This window comes from Falco punctatus, assembly GCF_963210335.1.
Source record: "Falco punctatus genome assembly, chromosome: 1".
In the NCBI taxonomy this organism is placed as follows: Eukaryota; Metazoa; Chordata; class Aves; order Falconiformes; family Falconidae; genus Falco; species Falco punctatus.
This window is the reverse complement of record NC_137580.1, coordinates 11667929-11690080: the sequence shown is the minus strand read 5'-3', so window position 1 is coordinate 11690080 and position 22152 is coordinate 11667929. Positions and strand designations below refer to the sequence as shown.

The following is a 22152-nucleotide window of genomic DNA, read 5'->3' as shown; positions in this document are numbered from 1 at the left end:
CTAATCCGCGCACCGGCCCCCTGTTTAAAAAGTTTGAGGACCCCTGTCATAGATGAAGCCGTGCATTGCTGTCCCCCAAGGATCTGTTCCTTGGAGGTGCCGCAGCTGGCAGCTGAGGGGGCTGTGCTGGCTGTTTGGGGCGGTAGAGGAGGGTGTGCGGTGCTTTACCCGAGGCTCGTGGCTGTGTGGCAGAGGAGGGGCTGGCCTTACCCCGCCGGTGTTTCTGGAATCGCTCACTGCGATGCCTGAAAGGTACCTGCAGCCTCAGTGGTGGGACTGCACCGGCGGTGTCGCAGGTGTCAAGGTTAGTCAAGGACAAAGGGCGGAAGAATGGGATAAAGATAATCGGCAGAAAAAGGCATTAAAGAATCATCGAGGGCACCAGGGCTATGCGTGGAGAAGGGATGAGTAATGGGGCAACAGTCCAAGGCCGCAGGGCAGCTGCCGAGCTCTGACCTCGAGGGGCCTGTGGCTTCAGCTAACGTGATCCCGCAGCGCTGAGTTACTTCCACAAGCGTGCTGCTGCCAGCGCCGAGCTCGCTTGTCTTGGTGTTTAACGCCAGTGCCCTTTGCTGTGGTCGTCAGTTATTTCTTCCGATTTTTTTTCCCCGGGAATTGTTAGCAAAGGAGCTCTCTCAGAGGCTGTTTCAGTAAAACAGCAGGATGTTCCTCGCTATCTTCCCCCGCACCTTGGTGAATGCAATGACTTGTATCTTCCCTCTCACTCTGGCGCATGTGAGTGTTCAGCCACACCCGCTGGCGCGGGCTGTTCGAGTAGTTCATATCCCCGCCGGCGCGGTGCGGCAGCGCCCCGGGAAGGGGCTTCCCCGCCGCCGCCTCGGCCGAGCCTGGTGGCGACGCCAGGTGCGGCGGGGCGGGGCTGGAGGCGGGGCGGAGCTGACGCTGGCCCCGCCCCCCCGCGCGTTGGCCCCGCCCCGCCGCGCAGCCCTCAGCGGTGACACGCCGGGTATCGGTGTCTTGTGCCGCGGCCGCAGCCCCGCGCTGTCAGGCAGCCCCCGGTGCCCGCTCCGGTGCCCGCTCCGCTCCCGGCCGCCGCCGCCATGTACTTCTGCAGGGCCGCCTCGCAGGCGCTGGCCTCTCGCCTGAGCCGGGCTCCTTCTGCCGCGAGCCGCCTCAAGCAGCGGGGTACGCGGGGGCCGCCGGGGAGCGCGGCTCGGGTAGAGGTCAACGGGACGGCGGGGACGACGCGCGAGGCGGGGCGGGAGGGGACGGGGGGGTGGTGCGAGGCGGCGGTGGGGGGGGACGGGCGGACATACGCGTGAAGGTCGCGGGCCGGGGGGCGCGCGCGCGCGGGGGCGGCCGTTGGCGCGGCCGGTTGCAGCGCGGGGCGGCGGGCGGGCGGGGGTCGGGCGCGGCTGCTCGGTCATCGCGGGGAGCCGGCTGCCTGGGGACCGGCGGGGAGCCCCTGCCCCCCCCCCCCGGGGCGGGATCGCCCTTGGGGGCAGCGGAGGGGCCGTCCCCGCCCGCCGCCCCGCTGCAGGGGTGCAGGCTCGGTGGCGGACGGGTGTCGCCCCCGCCCCCCGCAGCGAGGGGCCGCCGGCGAGTCGGCTCCAGCCCCCGCGGAAAACACTGCGGGTGCTGAGCGCCTTGGGTGGGCCGTCGGAGCGGCGGTGCCCGCGGGGGGCTGCTCGCCGCGGGGGGCTGCCCCCGGGAGGCGGCGTGAGTCAGCCCGGTGTGGCAGCCATGGCTTCTGGCGCGTCCGGGGTTGTGTAACCGGGCTCAGCCCGCCTGGCCGCGCTGGGGGGCTGCGGGCTGCCTGGGCGCTCTCCCACCGGTGAGGTGCAGCCGCTGAGGGGAAGGTGTGCGTGGGAAACTACTGCCGAACCTATATAGAAACGTACACGGATCCATCGGGGTGCCTGGCTGCTGAAGAGGATCCTGAAGTGCGTCATGAGACAGATGATGCTAAACGTAATCCAGCACACGATGGCAATGTTTTGAGGTTGAGCCTATTTTTGCAGCTACACATGGCGATGCTCGGAGCCATTTTATGTTATTAAACATAAGCACTCTTTCAGTAAGGCACTTGTCATCTGTGCTATTCGCCGGGGATGAAGTCATGAAATTCAGCTGAAAGCTTTGTTGGTGAACAGAATTACATCTGTTTTCCATGCGTCTCTTTCTGAGAGGTACAGAAGAATCCAAGGCTATAGCAAGCATCAAACTAGAGAAACGGTGAACAAAAAATAAATGGCTAACATTGCTATTATAGCGAATATGCATTCAATCAGGGATAAAATTGTGTCATCCTGCCTGCCTCTGTACCCTGTTGGCCAATACTTAAGGTTACGGGCATTATCTAAATGTCGGTCATCTCTTTCGGGATGAAGGAATGCAAATTTGAAGGAAAAGGCTTTTTCTTAACACGCTCCGTTATTAAACTGAAGAGGGTTTGTTACTTCTCCTGATCAAGACCGCAGCGAGATGGAATAAGGACAGATTAATTCTTCTATGTACCTTAGGCAGGAACCTTTTTACATTCCTTTTTTTTAACATTCCTTAGGTAGTTCCTTAGTCTATATAGACTGCACCCAGTACTTGGAAGCCAACAGGCAGACAGCGTAGTTGAAGAAATTCATAGGCAGAAAATCTTACACTCTTAGGAAGAGCTCAACCAAGTACTTTGTTCAGTTAGGCACCACACCCTGTGTTACTCAGTTGTACTAAAGATTGCTAAGCTGTACCTCTGTTTTGTTACACCTTTTTAAATTACCCTTTCCCATACAAAGTTCAGTTTTTGTGATCGTATTTTAGCAGCACTTTACATCATTTTCAATGATGGTTTTTATAGCACCTCTTCGCCAGATGTCATCTGGGAGTGTTCCTGGCTCTTCTGGGGAGACCATGATTTACTATCTCCTTGCTGGTGTTGCTGCTTTTGGTGGTTTATACTATGTAAGTGTTTGGGAACAAACCTGTTTGTGCTTGCTCAGTTGGCATGGTGTACGGTGTGTTCTGGGTTACAGAATATGGCCAAGACGCAGTCAATAGAATGTGAATGTCGTAGCATATCAGTAAATACAGTCTAAAAAATTAGTTGAAAACCAGTGAAACTGCACGCCGATTGCTTGCCTGTTTCGCTGTCGCTGATATCAATGTGTCCAAAGATGGAGAAGGGCACTTACATCGAACCCCTTGTCTCTTCTTGTCAACCACAAACATTAGGAATATCTCAGCGGGCAAGGCAGATGTGAAGTAAGCTGTCTGGAGCTGCAAGGGGAAAATTATTGCGGTTACTTGGGGTACAAAGAAAGATAAGAATAGTAGTTAGTTAGAGAAAGCATGTTAAAAGTTTTGTAAACATCTGCTTTTGTCAAGCTTTTCAGTAATCATTTTCTTCCCTGCATCTAAGTGTACCAGACTTTATGCTTCATGTCCCTAAAGCCATTTCATAGCTTCCTTCCACCACCCCCCAAGATCTGAGATAGTGACTAGCACATCCCAGAGAGGTACATGTTTCCCTCTCCCACAAAATAATCCTCTTGAATGGTAAGTAGCTTTTGCTTGTTCAAAATATTAAAATTATGTGATTGCATATCTGGGGGAATAACAAAAGCTCTTGCTGTCAGCTTTTTACCAGAGTTTTTGTTTTTTGTTTTTTGGGTTTTTTTATATTCTGACTAATTGTCTTTTAAAATGCTGTGTTCGGTTCCTGAAACACTTTGAAAGCTGCAGCGTATATTGTATTTGCTTTCTAACAATGGAGAAATACGAAATGTATAAATGTATTAGTGTAGCAAAACAGATTTAATTTCTTATTTTTTTAGCCTTGCTTAGCGTAATTTAGTATGCCTTTTAAGATGAGCGGTAGCACTTGCTTAAAAGCTCTTCTCTCCCTCTCCCCTCTTTTTGTTTGCCAACTTTGTAGGGATATAGCACTAAGTTTAGGTATAATTTCTTTTCAGGCCTACAGAACAGTCAGTTCATCCCGCAGCAATTACATTGAACATATGAATATTCTTCATGAGAGAGCTGAGGGGCGGAAAAACAAAACTTGGTCAAGCAAGGGTGAGTTGAGCTGTTCTCGCTTGTTCCCTGGGTACATGAGGATCTGGAACGGATTCCTAGATTGTCTAATCAGGCCTTAACCCTGTCCAAGTCCTTTTCTGAGCTCTCTGAGTGGGACTAAGGCAGAGGTGGTTGTGCAGTGTTCTGTTACAAAGCTACTTCTGCACAAATTTTGGGAATGGTCTTAATGTTTAGGCCATGAATCTGGCCTGTGATCAACCTGCAGGAGTCTCTTTGGATGGAAAGAGTTGATGTGTGAACAATGGTTTAACAGTTATATATTGGATATTTGCATTTGATTTACTGGTAGCTTAATGAAACTTGACTAAATACATAATGCTGTCAAAATCAGTTTTGTTCTTTTGTTTGTTGGGGGGAAAGAGATAACTACCTTTTCCTCAGTCAACAGTTTGGCTGCAGGCCACATGCCATCAGGGAACACAATAGGAAAAACCCAATGTTTTTAAAAAACATTGTAAATTGGACACATTTCTTGTCCCACAACTTTGATTTTTAATTCTTTTTAATTTAGGATTAAATCAAAATTGCCACCACCTAAATATATGGCAAATCCTTACTTAGCTCTTCATGCTTAAATAATTAGACCATGTTAGTTCAAATGCTTGTAATGGAATGTTGTCTCTGTCTACATCAATTAGTGTTACAGCAGCATTAATATAAAAGATAGAACTTTGGCAAGCATGGCCTTGCTAGGAAAAGCAATTAGAAAAAATGACTTAAGGATTTTTTTATTTTTATTTAGTTGTTATTTAAAAAATAAATAATTTATGAAGCCATAGCACTTGAAGTTCTTTCTTATTTTTACTGATGCTGACATCTAGAGAATTGATTTAATATATTTGCATGCACACAAAACCCAGATTTGAATAAAGTATGCTGAGTTTAAATTTTCTTTTCAATGTGAGAACATGCTTTGAATTGTCTGCCTCTAAAATTATTTCTTTTGAAGTTGTTAGTCTTGAAGTTCCACCACACGTGCTTTGGTTTTAGAACTTTAAGGTTACAGATTTTAAGATGTAAAATGGCAAAACACCTAATTTCCTTTCTCTTGAGCAGCTGGAAGCGATACAATTTTTAAACTTAATTCTTTAAATGCTGAGAATTTGGCCACAATTTTACTGCAGCCCTTCCTTGTCGCTAAAATAAAAAAAAATCTAACCAGGACCAAGGCAGATATTTTCTCCCAGTGACCTAGTTGTCTGCTATTCAGGGAAGAAATAAGGTTTACACTGGTTACATTCTGACTGACACAGTCAGAAGAACACGGTAGATGTGAAAGCATTAAGCAAACCTTCCAAGGCGCTCAAAATGATGGCAGTGTATTTTCTCTTTTCTCTTAAGGTTCACTTCTGCAAGGTACTGAGTTTTAACCCTAGTCTACCAAAATGTTTGAGTGGGATACCCGCAGAGTCAGTGGTGCTGTTGACCCACTGAAGGCTTTACCAGGGTAGCCTGAGACTGGGGTTAGAGCACTCGGTGCTCTGTAACTCACTTAATTCTGAGTTAGGGTACTCTCCAGACATCCCATAATCTGATGCCTTGCATTGCTTAGTAATTTACATAAATGTCACAACCAATGGCAGATAATTGCTGCCTCCCTTGTTATTGATAGTAAGAAGTCCAAAACATTTCTAGGCCACACAGTGACCGCAGTTGAAACTTATTTCCTTTATTATTTTCGCTATTGGACTTCTGAATTAAGTGCTCAACCCAGAGTTTACAGTTGGACTTCTGAGTAGCTAACTCCAATTCACAATACAATCTACTGTTGAATCAGCTCTTTTTTTAAATCCTTCTTCGCTCCCAACTGTATCCTCCGAAAAGAGGTTTCTGTTCTTACTTTTCCCATGGAATCCTCTGTGTGCTTTCTCAAAAGAATTAATATCTCTCTTCCTCCCCTTTTTTTCCTGTTCCCTGCATAGTCCCGTTGTTGTGTGTATCTTGTCACAGAGTGTTACCATAGTATTGCTTTTCCCAGAGGTGCCAGGGCAGCTTCTTTCCCCACACGTTCTTTAGATTCAGTTAGTCCTTATACTTTTTCACAGTAAGCCTTGCTGATAAGAGCAATCAAAAGTTCTGTTCTCAAGGTAATCTCAGTATTTTTTTAGGGTCACGTAAAATCAAGCTTCGAATAAGCTATACGACAGTGCAGGTAACAATATGAAGTAGTAGACAGAAAAGCAGTGTGCCAAAGAGCACATTCATGGCATATTTGCTACATGCCCTATGGTAAGAGAAGAACTTTCTAGCTGGAAGAACTTAATAGCAGGGAGCAGCTGATCAGAGACAGACTGTCCGGATACAAATGATTTTTGTGATTTTTTCAACCTGAGGAAAATTCTCCCCTTATGCCCAAACTCCAAGTGTCTGTTAGAAAGAACTGTATGTAGCAAACAAGGCTGTCAAAACATGAGAAATAATCCCATGCTATTCTATGCTTACTTGTTTATTAGAGGGTTGAAATGATAGTTAATGGTATTTTAATTAATGATGTCACAAGTTTAAAAAGAGATCTAATGGCAAATTTTCTGTAGCTCTTCTGAAGTGAAAGCTACTCTCAAATTTAAGGAGGGGTTTTAAAAAGCCCCTGGCAGAAGCCTGAGTTGAAGTAGCAGTAGGAAATCTGGGACATCATTTGAACTGTAAAATGATGTTTGCCTTGCCGAACATTCTACTTGCTTATTTAGCAAATACTGAGTTTTGTCTTCCACTTGTGTGTCTCCTTTAAACTTGTTCCTGATTTCCTTCACTTTTATCAATGACTTTTCTTTTTAACTTGATGCAAGCTGATTCAATCTTTCTAATCTATACTCTGCTTTTACACTTTCCAGACTAAAATACAAGGGAAATCTCTTTCCAAACCCGAGGAAGTTAAATACAAACAAAGGACAGTCGTTCACCATTGCGTACCTTGCAGCCTACCTTGGGATGACTTTATACCTTCTATTGTAAAACTCTATTCTTGTGAGACTTTAAAAGAATTGCCTATGTTTGCAAGGCCAAACCATATTGAGCTTATTACTGAACCTGCTTTGTGGAAGGCAGTTCTGAGATTGAGGAGCTGGCTGTCCTGAATGAATGCACTCTATATTTGACTGTCCAATAAAGTGTACTGAATGCTGAGCTTGGCTGTTAGTCTGTTCTTTGTGTAATCAATTTTAGTTTCTTCTAAATATAGCATTCTCTTAAAGGGACATGATCAGGTTGCATAATACAAAGCTTTGATTTTTACTGAGCAATGAATAGATTTGCGTTTAAACCTGAACACAAAAAGATGGGCTTGCGCTAGCATAAGGAATCTAGGGATTAAAATTGATCTGTTCAGTTTTTAAACAGATACGAAAGAATAAAATTCTGACTATGTCTCTTTAAGCTCTTTCTTTTCTATTCTCACTTAGTTTACACTGTATTACAAACTTCAGTTACAGCTATGTTTTTTCACATGGTGATTTGGTTCTAGTGGTAAACTTGCAATGAACACTTGGTATATAACTTTCTTTTGTTAACTTGATCTTAGTGCATGTTTGCATGGTGATTGTGCATCTTTGTTGCTTTGTGCTGTTATTTTTTAATGACTTGTCTCAGCTGAGTTTGAAGTAATGCATGTTTGGGAAACACTGGATTTTTCAAATTCTAAATGAGTCCAACCCACAGCAGTGTAGGCAAGTCTTTAAAAAGCAACTGGGACTTGTAAAAAAGAAAATGGTCAGTCATAAGCGGTCGTATCTTTAGTAGAGTGAAGGCTGACCATCTGCAATGAGCAAGTTATTTTCTTACTTATATATGCCTAGCTTCAGTAAGGGTCCCCTGTTTTAATCTGCCCCACAGAACCTACCTGTCTTCCTTGAGCGCTATGGCTCTTGCAGGGGCCACGGTGCATTCAGTGTAGCTTTCAAGAAAGTGGGGTGAATAGGGATGGTCGTGTACCTGTGGCAGCGTGGAGCTAAGAGATGGCACAAAACCCTTCTGAAAATTAATCGCTTGTTGAGCTTGGCATTCCCGTAGCTGTTGCCAGCCAAGTTAGCCACCTCGAAAATAACTGCACAAACTGAAGGCGCATCTTGGCTTGCAGAGCTTCTAAGCTGTGAGCCTGATGGATAATAAACTCCAGAAGAGCTTCTAGGTATGGTAGCAAATGTCTTATTGCCAGTGTGGTAATTCCACTGCTGGGTGCGAACGGGGCAAGAATCCTCCTCCCTCTGACACCCGTGAGTGCATGATCACTGGCCCTTTCAGCAGAGTGGGTTTGCAGCAACACTTGGTGGGGTCCTCTTTTATCCTTCCCTGCACTCCCACCTCTTGCAGCCACTTGCTTTAAGCCACAGTTTCTCTTCTTTTTACACTGAACCAGTTATGAAACTCGGTAATTAAGAATATGGTTTCCTCATCTTGTAAACATCTTTTTGGTGCCACATTAGACAGAGGCGGGGTGGGGTGTGTTATTTATTGATTACTTTGTGCGTTCAGATCTCAAAGCTTAGTTTCCCATTTTAAATTTAGATGGTGATGATGGTAAAAGGTAGTTGGTGAATTTCTGTTGCATGCATGCACTTTACTCTCTTTATTGTATTAAATAAATCCTTAAAAGGTGATGAAGAAGAGACGGCTGAAGTCACTGAAGCAGAGATAGCCACGGAAGAGGCTGATGCAGTAGCTGCTGCTGGACCTACAGCACAGGACGACAGTGCTGGACCTGCAGCACAGGATGAAAGTGCTGGGGTATCCCCAGAAACTGGAGGGGAGAATGACTTGCCGGCTCCAGATGCATCCCCTGCTGTAGAGGAAGCACAGCAGGAAGCTGCTGCTAATTTGGAAGTTGCTGCTAATTCAGAAGGTGCTACAGTGCAAGGTTAACTTATGAATGTGGTTTGTGCGCGTGTGTGTTGTGCGTTCTAAAACTCTGCCTCTTACTACAGAACATTAAGAACAAACATCAGTATTCCTAATGGAGTCTGTCCTGCAGTGAAAACTAATTCAGGTGTTGACATACCATGAGCGTAACGTAATTAAGTTTATTAAATCAGTGTCTCTAAAAGCCTGTTGCCTGTGGCACCAGAGTTATTGTCTAGAACGAGTAGAATGAAAAGACTATTTTACTACTCCATTCTGGTTTTCTTCTTTAAGATCTTATATTAAGGAGAGCATGTAATATGATCAGTTAAACAGTTGCTTCAGTGACCTCATTCTTAAGAGTTTGTTAAGGAATCTAAACACCATATTTCACTGGCCATTCCTAAGATATTCACACTAAATAATTATAGCTGTTCTGTTAACGTAACTTCAGCAGAATCTTGCATAGCAACCAAAGTGTTGTCATGATCTCAGTGTTAAGGATATGCTAGGCTAAAAATTTCAAAATTCAATAAGTCGTCCAAATTGGTATTAAACACTTAAATCAATTAGTGGCTACACATTCAGTATTTTGAACTGTCAGGGCATTTGAAGTATTTTGGTTTACTGTGCTTTTTAAAAAATCAGAATAAAACAAGTGCAAACCTATCCATAAGTTGCACAAACTACAGGAGTATAACCTATCCATAAGTTGCACAAACTACAGGAGTATAATTTAACTTGATTTTTTTTAGCACTTTTTTTATTATTATTAACCTGTAAGGATAGAGCAATGGCTTATCCTCTTACCTCTTGATTTGTTCAGCTTAAGTTGGAAGTGACACACATAAAGCAATTGCAATTTCTCAGTCAATAGGAAAGCAGCAAACATTTGCATCTGGTGTCTTCCATTAAAAAACAAACAACGACAACAAAACTTGCCAACCTATTATGAAAGAGAAACTTCACTCTTGATTCCTGTTGTGAAAGGGAAGACTTCAGTGTGGCTGTAGCAAGTCTGAAAATCACTGAAGTGGTTTTCAGCTTGACTCAAACATGGAATCTATACTGCACACCTGTGTTTGATTTGCTTTGAGAAAACAAACATCTACTTGAGAGAATATATCTAAAACACAGGTCAAGCTGAGGTGAAAAGTATTTTTGCCTGCTAGTCCACAGGAGGTTATCGTAGGATCTTGAAAGGTTTGAGCAGATTTCAGAATTTTCACTTTTTTCCTTGGTGACTCCAGTGAAGAATGGGTGCATCTTAATTGCCTTGTTAAGAAATGAACTTCAGAAATGGTGCAGCACTTCAAATGGCTGACTTTAGTGAAAGGTCTAGGTATGAATGGGATTTTAATTCATGTGCGAATAGCTCCTGTGCTTCTCTGCAAAACAATCCACTACAAATAAGATTTTAAAACAATACTTGGTCTAATGTGCTAAAAGTAATATACCTATTAAAAAGTACAAGTAAGTATATTTGTAGTCACTATTAGGGTTTATATATATGTATATATTTATATATATATATAAATGCTTTAAGGTAGTAGTTTAAATACCTAGAGCCTTAAAAATTTCCATTTCTATGGAATGTTCAGACCATTTAATTTAGAAAGGAAGTATTCCGGTATACGTTACAGTTAGTGAATTATAGATGTTAAGAGATAAGTTTTAAAATGCCTTACAGTAGTCACCTCTTGCTCTACAGAGCAATTGCAAACTTGCACATTAAGGAGTAAGCACTTGCTTGTATCTAGAAGTGGCTGAATATTCCTTTCACAATGCTTATTTAAGATTATTTGATAACTGTCGGATAGGGTGTAGGATCTTCCATATCATAAATATTCCTGCCACTCTATTGAAGAAGAAACAGCTATTCCTGAGAAACGTTGTGCATAAGTGGATAAAGTCTGAGGGTCTAATTAGACATGGTGACTTCATGTAGTTAGTGGTCACTATTTTATAAGAGGAAGCATGTATTTTAACTGTTAGTTGCTGCTGGTGTTGACTGGAAGTGGATGTGCTATTTAAAAGTTACTGATTTCTTAGATCTGTTTTCTCTGGCAACATACTCGCTGAAAAAAAACAGCACTAGAACAACACTTCTGCTATACTGATATTTATAAGGGTATCTGAGGGTTGTTTCAGGTGTCCTGTGTCAAATCTTGCTGCGGTAGTTATTCTTTGCTGTGTGGTAAAGCTGGCAGAAACAAAACTCTGGGATATAAAATTGTTGAGAAACTTCTGCATGTTGTTTCTTCCTTCCAGCCTCTAATCAGGATATCACATATTAGCTAAAGCATTTCATATCAAGCAAGAAAAGTTGTACTTCCTCTCAGTAATTACTGGTTTCTAAAGCAGGGGAGTGTTCTCCCCAGTATAGCCGTTGCCTGATCTCTTTGACGTTTCTGGGATGTTCAGACTTGCTTCTGAGAACAGTTCTCTCGTGCCACTGGTCACCGGTGAAGACTTGTAAATAACTGTTTGTAACAGGCGTGCCGAAGTCCAGGGTGAACCCTGGGGATTTCATAAGCGGTTCCATGAGGTTCCCCACGGGGACTGGGTCCCGTCCTGCCCTGGGAGGCTGCAGGGGCTCGGGCTGCCAGCTCACCTTTAACGCTGGCTGCTCCTCTCCTCCAGACCCCAGGAGAACAGCGTGGCTGCTGCAGCGCTTCTTCCCTCGGGTCTCCAAGGAATTGACAGGGGCCTCTGGCTCTTGACCTCGTGAAGGGTTTAGGAAGCAGCATGGGGTCTTACAGGCACAGGCTTAAACAGGTATCCCTTTAAGCTGTGTAAAAGTTAGTTTCCACTGGCATAATACTTAAAATACAAGATGATGGCATTTTGATTCAGAAGTTCTCTGCTCTCTATGTGCCGCTTTGTTGAGTGTTTGCCTGCAGTCAACAGTTACTTGTGCTTTTAAAAAAAGTAATTTTATAATTAAAAACCTTCTGGAAATACCTTTCAGTTTTGTATTTAACCATCTTTATCACTTGTATCCTCTCCATTTAGAGGAAGAAAAAAGTGTTATCTCCATTTTTACTGAGGTAGAGAAGGATTTTTTCTTTCACAACTGCCCAGGAAAATGTAGGCTTACTTAGAAAAAGTATACTTATTTAAATAATTTTTATTATTTTGTTGGTAGCTTGATGTTACTTCTACAGATGAAGGTGCAAGTATTTTTATTGTTACCAGTAAAACTCTGCTTTTTCAAATTGTTTCTTTTAATCTATAAGGCATTCTGTAATATGTTTGGAAGTGCAAAACCATGGATGTTTGTCTCTAGTTCCAGTATACATAGATGTGTATGTATACAGATAACGTGAATGTGTGATTATACATGGATGTGCAAAAAAAAACCCCAAACCAAACAACAAAAAAACCCAAACCCTCAACCTTGGAGGTAGGTACTTAATACTTAATCAGGATAATTTCAATTTTAGGAAGTTAATTACAATTGTACCTGGTGGAAATTTTCTCCTTGCCTCAATTTAAGCAACTTAGAACCTGCTACTGGTATCTGGAATTCTTTGAAATACTGTTGCCGAAAAAAGTACTATGCCATGTTACTCTGTTCCCAAGGTTTTAGCTTCCTCTAAATTGTATTTTTCTGTACCTTTTTATTACTTGAGCTGTTGCACTGTCACTCTTGGGTACTGCCTGATGCTGGTAAGTTTCCTGCAATTCTCCTTCTAGTGTACTCTGTGGCTTGGGACCATAAATTAATATCAGTTTTTCTTCAGATAGAACAAATGCTATAAAATGCACAGATTGGCTGTGACTTGTAGTTTTTTATTGCTGCTATAAACTTTTCTCCAGCTCTAGTACTGAGGCTTGAGGTTTTGGCATTATCAACTAGAATAGCAAAAAAGCAATTAGCCCAAACCCATGCTTTCTTGGACTCCTGACTTCTGTAGTGTGGGTTCTTTTCTAATTTTCGAAGTATTAAAGGGTGTGGTCTTCTCTGTTATTTCAAACACCGTTGGAACGAGTAACGAGGTTTGGGGAGGATTAGTGTGTGAATGTGCCAGTGTTTTCCATGTTAAGCATTGGATGGCATTACAATGCCAGTTGTCTGCAGCCTAGAGAAACAAATACAGGCTGCACTGGACAGGAGTTCCTGCTTTCTGGGCAGGACTTTTGCTGACCTGATCACGTAATGATGCCAAGCAGATAAAACCACCCGACATGATTAAGGTATGTTGTTTTTGCCTGGTAAGTTACCAAAATCTGGGTGCTTGTTGAAATGCTCTGACACTGGGAGTATTTTGAAAATTGCTGAAAAATTCCTCAAAGTGATTTGCAATTGCTCATACTTCTTCAGAGGCTTTCAGAATGATGTTGCTCAGTAAGACAAATACATCCTTCCAGTCATCTGTTTGTATGAGATGGAAGGAGGAGGAAAAGCTGTGCAACCTGCAGCTCTTTACAGCTGTAGGTGCTGGGTAAGATGCAGTGTGGGTAGGGCTGGACAGACCTGATCCCTTATGGTTATACTACTTGCTCACAGTTGGACCTCGTGAAAACAACCACTTTTTTTTCTTCTTCTTCTCAGCCTTGCTTGTGTATGTCAGAAGCATCTCATAACAGGCCTATTTTAGTGGCCGTTTTCATACGTGTAATGTCATGGCATGAAATGTGTCTCTAGGTGTAGACTGGCGTAACAGAAGACAGAATCAGGGAAAGTATATCATCTGACAAGGTCTGTGCTTAAGTACCAACTGTAATAAAGGTTTTCTATTCTGAATCTCCTTTTAGAGGATTTTTTTTCTCTTCATTGATTGTGGTAGACTAAGATAGCTAAATTAGGCTGTAGAAAATTGAATTACGTGAATATTACCCTACTGGGGAATATCCACATCTCTGGAACTTCTGTTGGATGTTTCTGCTTCACTTTTGCCACTTTATCTGTCCCTTGAGCTGCTGCGTTAATTTTTTTATCTCTCTGATTGCCATATACTGGATGCTGGTCTCTTCTCTCTTCCTCCTGTTTTTCCTTCCTGAAACTAAGCTTGTAGACGAGTCATCACAGCATAACAGGAAAATCTCTGTGGGAAGAATATGAACAATATTTAGAAAAGACTTCTGTAAAAGTTGTGAGCACCTGAAGACACGAGTTGTAAATAGGGAGACTGGTTTTGATCAGCTTAGTTGAAAAGAGAATTTTACAGCATGCACTGGGCTGGAGAGGAAGAGTCCAGTAAAATGGAAAAAAACGTAGAACTTCCCAGCTAAGAGTGCAAACAATTAAGTGAGGGACAGCTACATTAATTAATTGTTGTCTTATTTGTCTATTGTAGAACGAGGGGACAAGTAGCTTCTCAAAAAAACATTAAAGCTGGTAAAAGGACATAAAGTGAATAATGCCTAAATGGCTGACACTATTAAGGAGAAAACAGATTTGCTGCTTTTTACTAATAAAACATTTATAACTCATTGAGACTTAAAAAAGAATCCTAGAAAAACTTTATTTCTTTAAATTGGTAAGCAAGAACTCACTTTGGTGAACAAAAACTGTTGGCGTTTACCTTGAGTAGTATTACCTGTGTTATTTGAAAAAAATCTTTAAATACAGCATGCAGAGGAATACTATTAGTGTCCTGCTTCAGGGAAAATGGCAGCAGGGACTCTTTTCTGTTCTTGTGTCGTGGAAGTTCAAACCGGAATGGTAATGGTGGGGATTTTTATATTAATTTTTGGGCAGCGTTTGTCATTGCAGAGAGAAACATTCTTTTCAAAAAACAACATGCCGAACTTAGGTTGCTTCTTTGAAAACAATGTAAGTGGGTAAAACTTGGTGCATTACTTTGTATGAAGAGTGTATAAAGTATTTTAATGAAAAGGGTTTTTTTAGAACTTCTGGAGGATTTCATACATAAAATTATTAGTACATTTTCATATATGCTGTTTATGTCAACTTGCACTAGTTTTCCTCGTGATCCATTCCAATCAGTGGTTAGATGTTTAAACCAACCAACCAACCACAATGTGAATTGCTTCTCATTGCTACAAATTCTTGTTACAGAATATAAACTGATATACTTGAAAATATATGAGGTATTATAAACTATTCTGGATTAATGTGGTATGCACTGTTACGCTTTCATTCTTACGATTACAGGCATCTCCGAATCTTCTTTTAATCATCCATTGTGGAATAAGCTCTCTTGAAGTTAGTCTTCTGGTCATTAGTATGAACTGATGAGGCTTTTTTTAGGAACTAGTAACTTACATTAGGCACAACCAACCTGTAAATTGTTTAGTTGGTTGAAGTCCTTTCTTGCTGTATGCAGTGTAAAATTTTTTTTTTTCTTAAAAACGTGCTCCATTACACCATGGTTTAGACTCTCGGCTGGACCCCATGGATTTTTATCTGGATTACTTATGGATGGCTTGCAAAAAGAAAAAGCTGTCATATTTTTACAGTGGCGGGATTATTAGAAATCCCAGCCTTCCTTTGTTCATCAGTTTCTCAAAGACCTTGGGCTCTGAGCCTCTGGTTCAGGTTTAATTTATCAAATAGCTGACATGCCAAAGGGAGAGAATTCCCGACGCCTGTGGGCGCAGGAGGCGAGGTTATTGCTGGGCAGGGAGGGCTGAGGCTGCTTTCAACAGAGTCGTTGGGCCAGGGCAGTTCTGCAAACAATTTCTTGAGGTCCGCCTGGGCTTTGGCAGTTGCCAGCCATGAGTTGCTGTCCTTTGCATTCAAGGAACTGATCAGACTGAAAAATAGTCGTTGTTTTTCTAAATAATTGTTAGTTCCCTGATTTGGTTTAGCATGTAGAGCTGAGAGGTTTATTTTTTCATATCTGAAGCTCAAGTGCTGAATTCACAGTGTCAGGGAGAGGAGGTGTCTGTGGTTAACCATCTGGTAGATTTTTTTCCTTTTGAAGCCCAGTGTTTAAGTGTTAAGTGTTTTTCCTTTCTGAAGAGATGGATAACGTACTCTAGCTGGTTGTAATCTTAAATGGTAACTGAACTGCCAGTGAGCAGAGAGAGAGCATTTCAGGTAGTCCTGAGTGACATTCCTGGTGCTTGGGATGTTCCAGGTGGGTATGTCCAAGCCCTCCATGCCGAGATCGCTGCGTCTTCCTGGCCAAAGGAACCTGAAGCACTTGCTCACTTTACAGGGACTTATGCACAGACTTGCCTATTTTGTCCCCAAATGACTTGGTGGTTATTATTTCCCTCTCTTTCTATTGCTGATGTGGCTGAAGGTGGTTTGAACCCCTGTAAGTGGTGGGAGGAGATGCTGAACCCAAGTCAGCCATATGTGGGGTGGCAGGTGGCTTCTGATGAAAGGAAGAAAGGGGACCTTGGCTGTCACCACCACCTCAGGAATGAAAACAGAAGCCATTGTTGAGTGAACTTCTTTTCCATTTTCTTTGAAGTTGATGATGGAACCAGAATATGTGAAGGTGGTCTTAAGGGGAGTCGCAGTTTCTTACTGCAGCTGCTGTGTTCTACCCTGGATTAGATCCGAGGGAGCCAGGTACCCCCGCCTCTTGTGCTCTGTTTTGCAGCCTCTCTCATATACATTCTTGAGTTATTTTTCAAGGATGGCAGAATTTGACTTTTAAAAAGTGAATTCTATTCTACTATCAGTTTTCCATTAGCAGGTCTTTAAACTATGAAAAGGAATAGGGAATATTCTGTTCTGCCTATCCTCACGTTTAAGGGGACGTCCCGAGACCCTCGGGGGACCTTACTGAGGAGAAGCTTTATGTAAACAAAAGCATCACATTCTGGGATGATTGTTCTCTAAAAGACTAAATGAAATATTGTTTCTGTTTTCACAGTTAAATTGGACATGGTTATGTTATAGGCAGCTTGAAATATCAAAGCTTTGTTTTGTACTCCAGCTTTGGTTTGTGTGCTCCAGGCAAATTCCATTTGTATTATGCTGGCTTACTTGTATTATTTTAGCTTTATAAAGCCAAATTCTTCTGCAAATAATATTTTTTAAAGTAATTGATCCTGAATTTCTGCATTACAAGATATCAGCCTCATCTTGACTGCATAAAAAGAAAATTCATGATATGAAGGATACTGCTTTACATGAAATACTTCACTCAGGAAAGTATATATTTAAATATCTTTTGAAAATTGCAGGTAACCAGTCAGTGCTTGTTCAGATTTTTTTGTTGTTGTTATTTCTAAGTAGGAAACACCTATTTTAAAATGAATCAAAGAATTCGGATTAGAATAAAAATATGATAATTTTAACTGTATTAGTAAGGAAATGCAAAACTGGAAAAAAAAAATAGGCTGTACTCTTGAGAAGGCTGTGGTTATCATGCATGATCTTCTTATGAAACTTCCATCCTGAGAGAGGGTGTAGAAATTCCCACCTCCCCCCAAGCAAGGGAAAAATCGAATATGGCTTTAATTTTAAAAATATCTGGAACAGCTGCCTTCTCATATGTATTGTAAATAAGGAAAACATACTTACAAAGCTACTTAAAAATACAAGGTAAAACCGTGAAGTCCAGTAAAATTTAAAAATATAACGTACAAGTTAGTTTAATTAGGCTGTTTGTATTGATCATCTAGAAATTGTTATCAATAGATAATAAAAAGATTTCAACACAAAATCACCCTGAACAAGGAGAGCATTTGCAGCAGTGCTGAGTTGACTGGCCAAAGGTGGTAAAACTTGCTGTAGGAGTGAAATTCCGAATTCCAGGAGTGCCTCCACACTTTTTAAAAAAATTGGGACTTTTCCTTCTTTTAATGCTATTCTATGAGAGACAGCTTCCTGTGTTTTAACATGTTAAGATAAATATATATTTCTTTCACAAGGTAAAGTGCTTCACCTGCACGGGGAAAGAGGAAAGCAGTTCTTTCCTTCTTGGAATAATTTCTTTCTGTATGTAAAATGAGTTTTGTTTGTTTTCCTAACAATTAGTTGCTAACTAGCTGCTGCTTCAATGGAAGTGTGGAGACCTAAACCTCACATTAACAAGACTGATTTTTCTGAAGGTCTGCTCTAAGCTTTAAAGCAGTAGTTTAAATTAGCACTAAAGAAACCTCAGTGTTCTAACAAAGGGAAAGGTTCCTTGCTCCCAGAGTAGCCCAAGCTTGCTTAGACAGGAGCAGAACTTCTCTTGACTTGTTGGCTTACTCCTCTTAGCAATGCTGATGTGGCTGTAGACGTGTAAAGAAGTCAATTATTTGTTTCTTCTTCTTCTTCTTGATCTCATATATCCTGTTGCATTGTGGTCCATGAAAGCTGACATATGGAATAATACATATGCATTGGAGAATTGGCAGCTTACTTTGTTAGCTTTCACACATGGTAAGTGGTATGAAACACAGCTGGGGAAATCCAGCTTTGTGAACACTGAACACTGAAGCCTGATGATATATGCCCTGTAGAAATGCTATCGGAAACAGTAGCTTCTACAAAAATTCTTGCGAGAACCAAGTTGTTGGCAGATTTCAGATTCCATTTAGCCATCATCCGCGCCAACTCAGTTCTCTCCATACCTCTTTTTCACCTGCCTGCTTCAAGATCATCCTATACTATCTTGTTTCCCCAGCGCTATGACATGACTGCCAATGTGAGCTGGTTTAATTTTGGACTAGAGCTTTGCATTCCAAACAAAAATCCAAGCTGATTCTGCATAAAAAAATCCCCCAGGGAAGTTGGAAAGCTTGTTTTAAATGCTTGAAAGATTTGGGGGAAGCGGCTATGGAAGCAGTAGGGTCTGGGTTCTGAAGGTCAGTCTGTGCGTGTGGGGTTTTGTGTTGGGGTTTTTTATTATCAGCAGGAGAAAGTCAATCTGTATGTGTGGGGTTATTTTTTATTATTGGCTGGAGCACAGATGAGTCAGTCAGGGCAAGCAAGTCCCTGCTTATTGTGCTTCTCTGTTCTGCTGGGGGAATGCTGAGCTCACTAGTATTCAGACAATTCAATTGACCATCATGAGAATGCAGAAGTGCCCTGGATTTGGGCTGGTTTATGTTCTACTGTGAATGCACAGAAATGTAGAGTCCTGCACTCTCACAACTGTAGCACTTGTGAGAGTAGAAATTGGGTCTTTAAAGACTGCAGGAATAACTGCTTTGTACAGGAAGCAGCTTTTTTTTCCTCTTTATTTATTTTTTTCTTTTTTCTCTCCACTGACATGGTAAGGATAGTTTCCTAAAAGTTACGTTTCTAGGTGGAACTAGATGTTGGGTATTGTGCTAACAAGCTACTGGAGCTTCCTAATGCTGCTGCCTTATTTAAAAATAAAAGAAGTTTAAACCCACAAACCTAATTTCCTTTTGTCTGTAAAATAAATTTCCTTTTCTGTATTCACTCAACTCAAAACAGATGTGTTTTCATAACATAAATGATTTGGTACTGCGTTCGGTGCGTATGTAATGCGCTGCAGGTGCTTGCCCCATCATGTTCTGTTCCTGCGTGTGCAGTTTGGAGGGATGTATTTCTTAGAATATCTTGTAAAGCAGGGGAGCTGAAGGCCACTGGAGAGTGCATATAGCTATTTTGGGCAGAAGCAGGCAATATTTTTGTTAGGGTTCAGTATTAAGAGATGGATATTACCAAGATGTTGAGTGAGGTACTGGTGGTTGTGTAGTGGAAATTATGTCGGGGGTCTAACTAGCCTGAGGGTGTTTGTCCTCAAAATCCTTGGTGTGTTAAAATCCCTTTGAATGCTTTCAGAACAGCTGTTGATGCAGTATGCAAAGCCTAACCACTTTCCTAATGTTAGTGCACATGATTAGTTTGATTTCTCTGAGGCCTGAAGTTCTATTGTATTACCTTTTGTTGAAATCACAAGGAAGTTAAGCTCCTAATTTGGATCTGTAGGTGTGACAGTATATACAAATGCCTAGCAAAATGAAAGAAAACTGTAGCCACTAATACTGGGATGCAGCTGCTTATCCCAGGGGAAAACTTAAAATTGACAAATGCCTGGTGAAGGAGTACAAGAAAAATAAATACCAGTTTTTCAGGAAAAATAATATTATGCACAAAGGCTGAGATTTTGCTACCGTGTATGAAACTGTGAAGCATATAGCTTCTGTAGAGTAATATATCCTACTAAGATGGGGACAGGATGGGACCTGACAATTCACTCAATGAACAGTAAAATCATGAAACCATTTAATTCCAGTGCTATTGATGAATGATGTTGGGACTTGTGTCCCAGCTACAGAATTAAGAAAAAAACCCAGCCAACCCACTTCTGTAAATCTAAGAAGAAACTAAATAATCAAGAACATTCCCATTTTTGGCAGATTTTAAATTGTATGGGTCAGGGTGAATCATTTGATTGAGACAAATTTGGCTGGAAAGCTGGGAGTGGGTGTTTTGTCAAAGATCTTAAGGAGCTGAAGTAACATTGTGTAATATCGATAATAAAGTAGCTGGGCATTCAGCAGAAAACATAATACAAACAGCACTTAAATACCATGTGTCTTCATTGCAGTTGAACAATGCAGGTTATTTTGTTCAGTCAAAGCCTGTAGAAATTGTAAGAAAGCTGGCATAAATAGACAAAGTGGGTTGTAGTCATTGCTGCAAAAGGAAATACGGGGACTTCACAATTTCAAACCAATCCTCATTCAGAAAACAACACAGAACCAATTAAGATACTGTAACTCCTCTACAACTCTATTTTGAAAAAATAAGATTATTTTTTTTAGTATTTGAACTAACAAAAGTTGGAAGTCATTTCAGTTGCATCTATTAATTGCTGTAGAGTTTCACAACAGGCTTATCAACAACTTTGCAAGAATTGAACAGACAGGAAAGTCAAATCCTTCTTCCAAGGATTAAGGAAAATGAGTCATCATTGCACCATGCATAGATTAAAATCTCTTTTATGAAATAGGGTATTACTGCAGGATTTCACATGCAACAACTGCAAGAGATTAAGCTGGACTGAGAAAATATGAAATGCATGCAGATTAAAAAAAAGGGGTGAGGGGGAAGTAGTACTTAGATTAAATTTAACATCCAGGGAAACAAAAAGAAGTTCTTAAACTTTGTAATGCTTTGTGCTACCAGCTGATCAGTAGGAGAGGATGCAAGGTACTCGGGCAGTGTCTCTGGTATTCCCTGCAGAGAAGGGGCCATGTGGCAGTCCTGATTCTGAAAGAGGCAGGGGACTTCAGCTTGCCAGGTCATCATTCCTCTGGTGTTGCCCTGGGATCACAGCAGTTCCCTAGGGCAGAGAAAAACATGTTGACCTTGTGAATGGGATACAGAGCATTTGTTCCAAGACCGAGCTATATACGAACCACCAAAAAATACACGGAGATTTGTTTTGGTATCTCAGATTAATGCTCAAAATGGCCTTAATGGTTATAGACTGGTTCTTATTTTCATGATGCTGCAAGCAGCAAAAGACACTTGGATAGCTTGTTGTAGTTGCAATAGGCCAAAAAACTGATGCCAAAATGATCTTCATGGACCAGTCTGAACCTTTGCTGGACCTTAAAGCATGGATAATGACTGGGTACAAGCTGCCGTGGCTGGTGCTGCCATGAGCAAGATTGCTTGGGCTGCGTGCTACTGCCAGCTTTCTCTTCTTGAAAAGAGCACTTCAGCTGTGGCAGCAGGAGGATGGGTCCTATGAAACTCCAGCCACGTGTGCTCAAGGAATGAGGGTGAAAGCCACTTGCATGAAAGTACCAGCTGGAGTTTTCTGCAGTAACCAAGGACAGTCACTTGTATGTACAGACACAGGTTTTCAAAAACACAACGCCTGTTGCAACCAGGCCCTTTGTCTTTTAGGGAGTGACAGCTACTCTGCAGAGACCTGGATGGACATGTGGGAGGAATCCATATTTTGTTGCAGTAGATTGCCTTTCTGATAGCTATAAAGAATACTTCAGACCAGAGAGAAATCATTCAGTACAAGTGGTATAAGTATTAGCATTTGTTTTCAAGGCAGATATTCCTGCAGGTGACAAATCAACACAATTCCCATTGAAAGGAAATGAGGTTTTATTAAAAAGCAGGGAAGTTGATGCCGGTCCCTCTAACTTGCTTACTGATCTACTCTTCTTAGTGCAAAAGAAATTAGAACACTGAAACATCACAAAAAAGAAACAAAAATTGGGAAGATGAAATACTATAAGCCAGGGAGAACCTTTTTGGTAATATAAATGGAATGTTTGATGTTGCGAACTCAAAACCAGCAGCTTGTTACTATAGCAAATATATTGCATGACATCAAGTGATGCTAGCTATAAAATGTCTAATGTTCTGAATTTCAAATGTACTGGTTTTATTGCATAGCTGTTCCCTAT

General features: G+C 41.6%; 1 protein-coding gene across 3 annotated transcripts in view; it reads left to right on the top strand.

The window, feature by feature from the left end:
- Nucleotides 1-919: 919 nt before the first annotated feature.
- The window catches only part of MGARP (mitochondria localized glutamic acid rich protein), a 37155-nt gene continuing 15922 nt past the window's right edge, over nt 920-22152 (top strand). Inside the window, exons 1-4 of one of the 3 annotated variants that reach the window (XM_080403216.1) lie at nt 920-1146; nt 2813-2916; nt 3927-4029; nt 8639-8899. In XM_080403216.1, coding sequence (XP_080259342.1) covers nt 1062-1146; nt 2813-2916; nt 3927-4029; nt 8639-8899 — 553 coding nt within the window. In that variant the 5' untranslated portion in view covers nt 920-1061. The remainder of the gene's footprint in view (nt 1147-2812; nt 2917-3926; nt 4030-8638; nt 8900-22152) is intronic. The other 2 variants (XM_080403217.1, XM_080403218.1) reach the window with 2 other exon arrangements.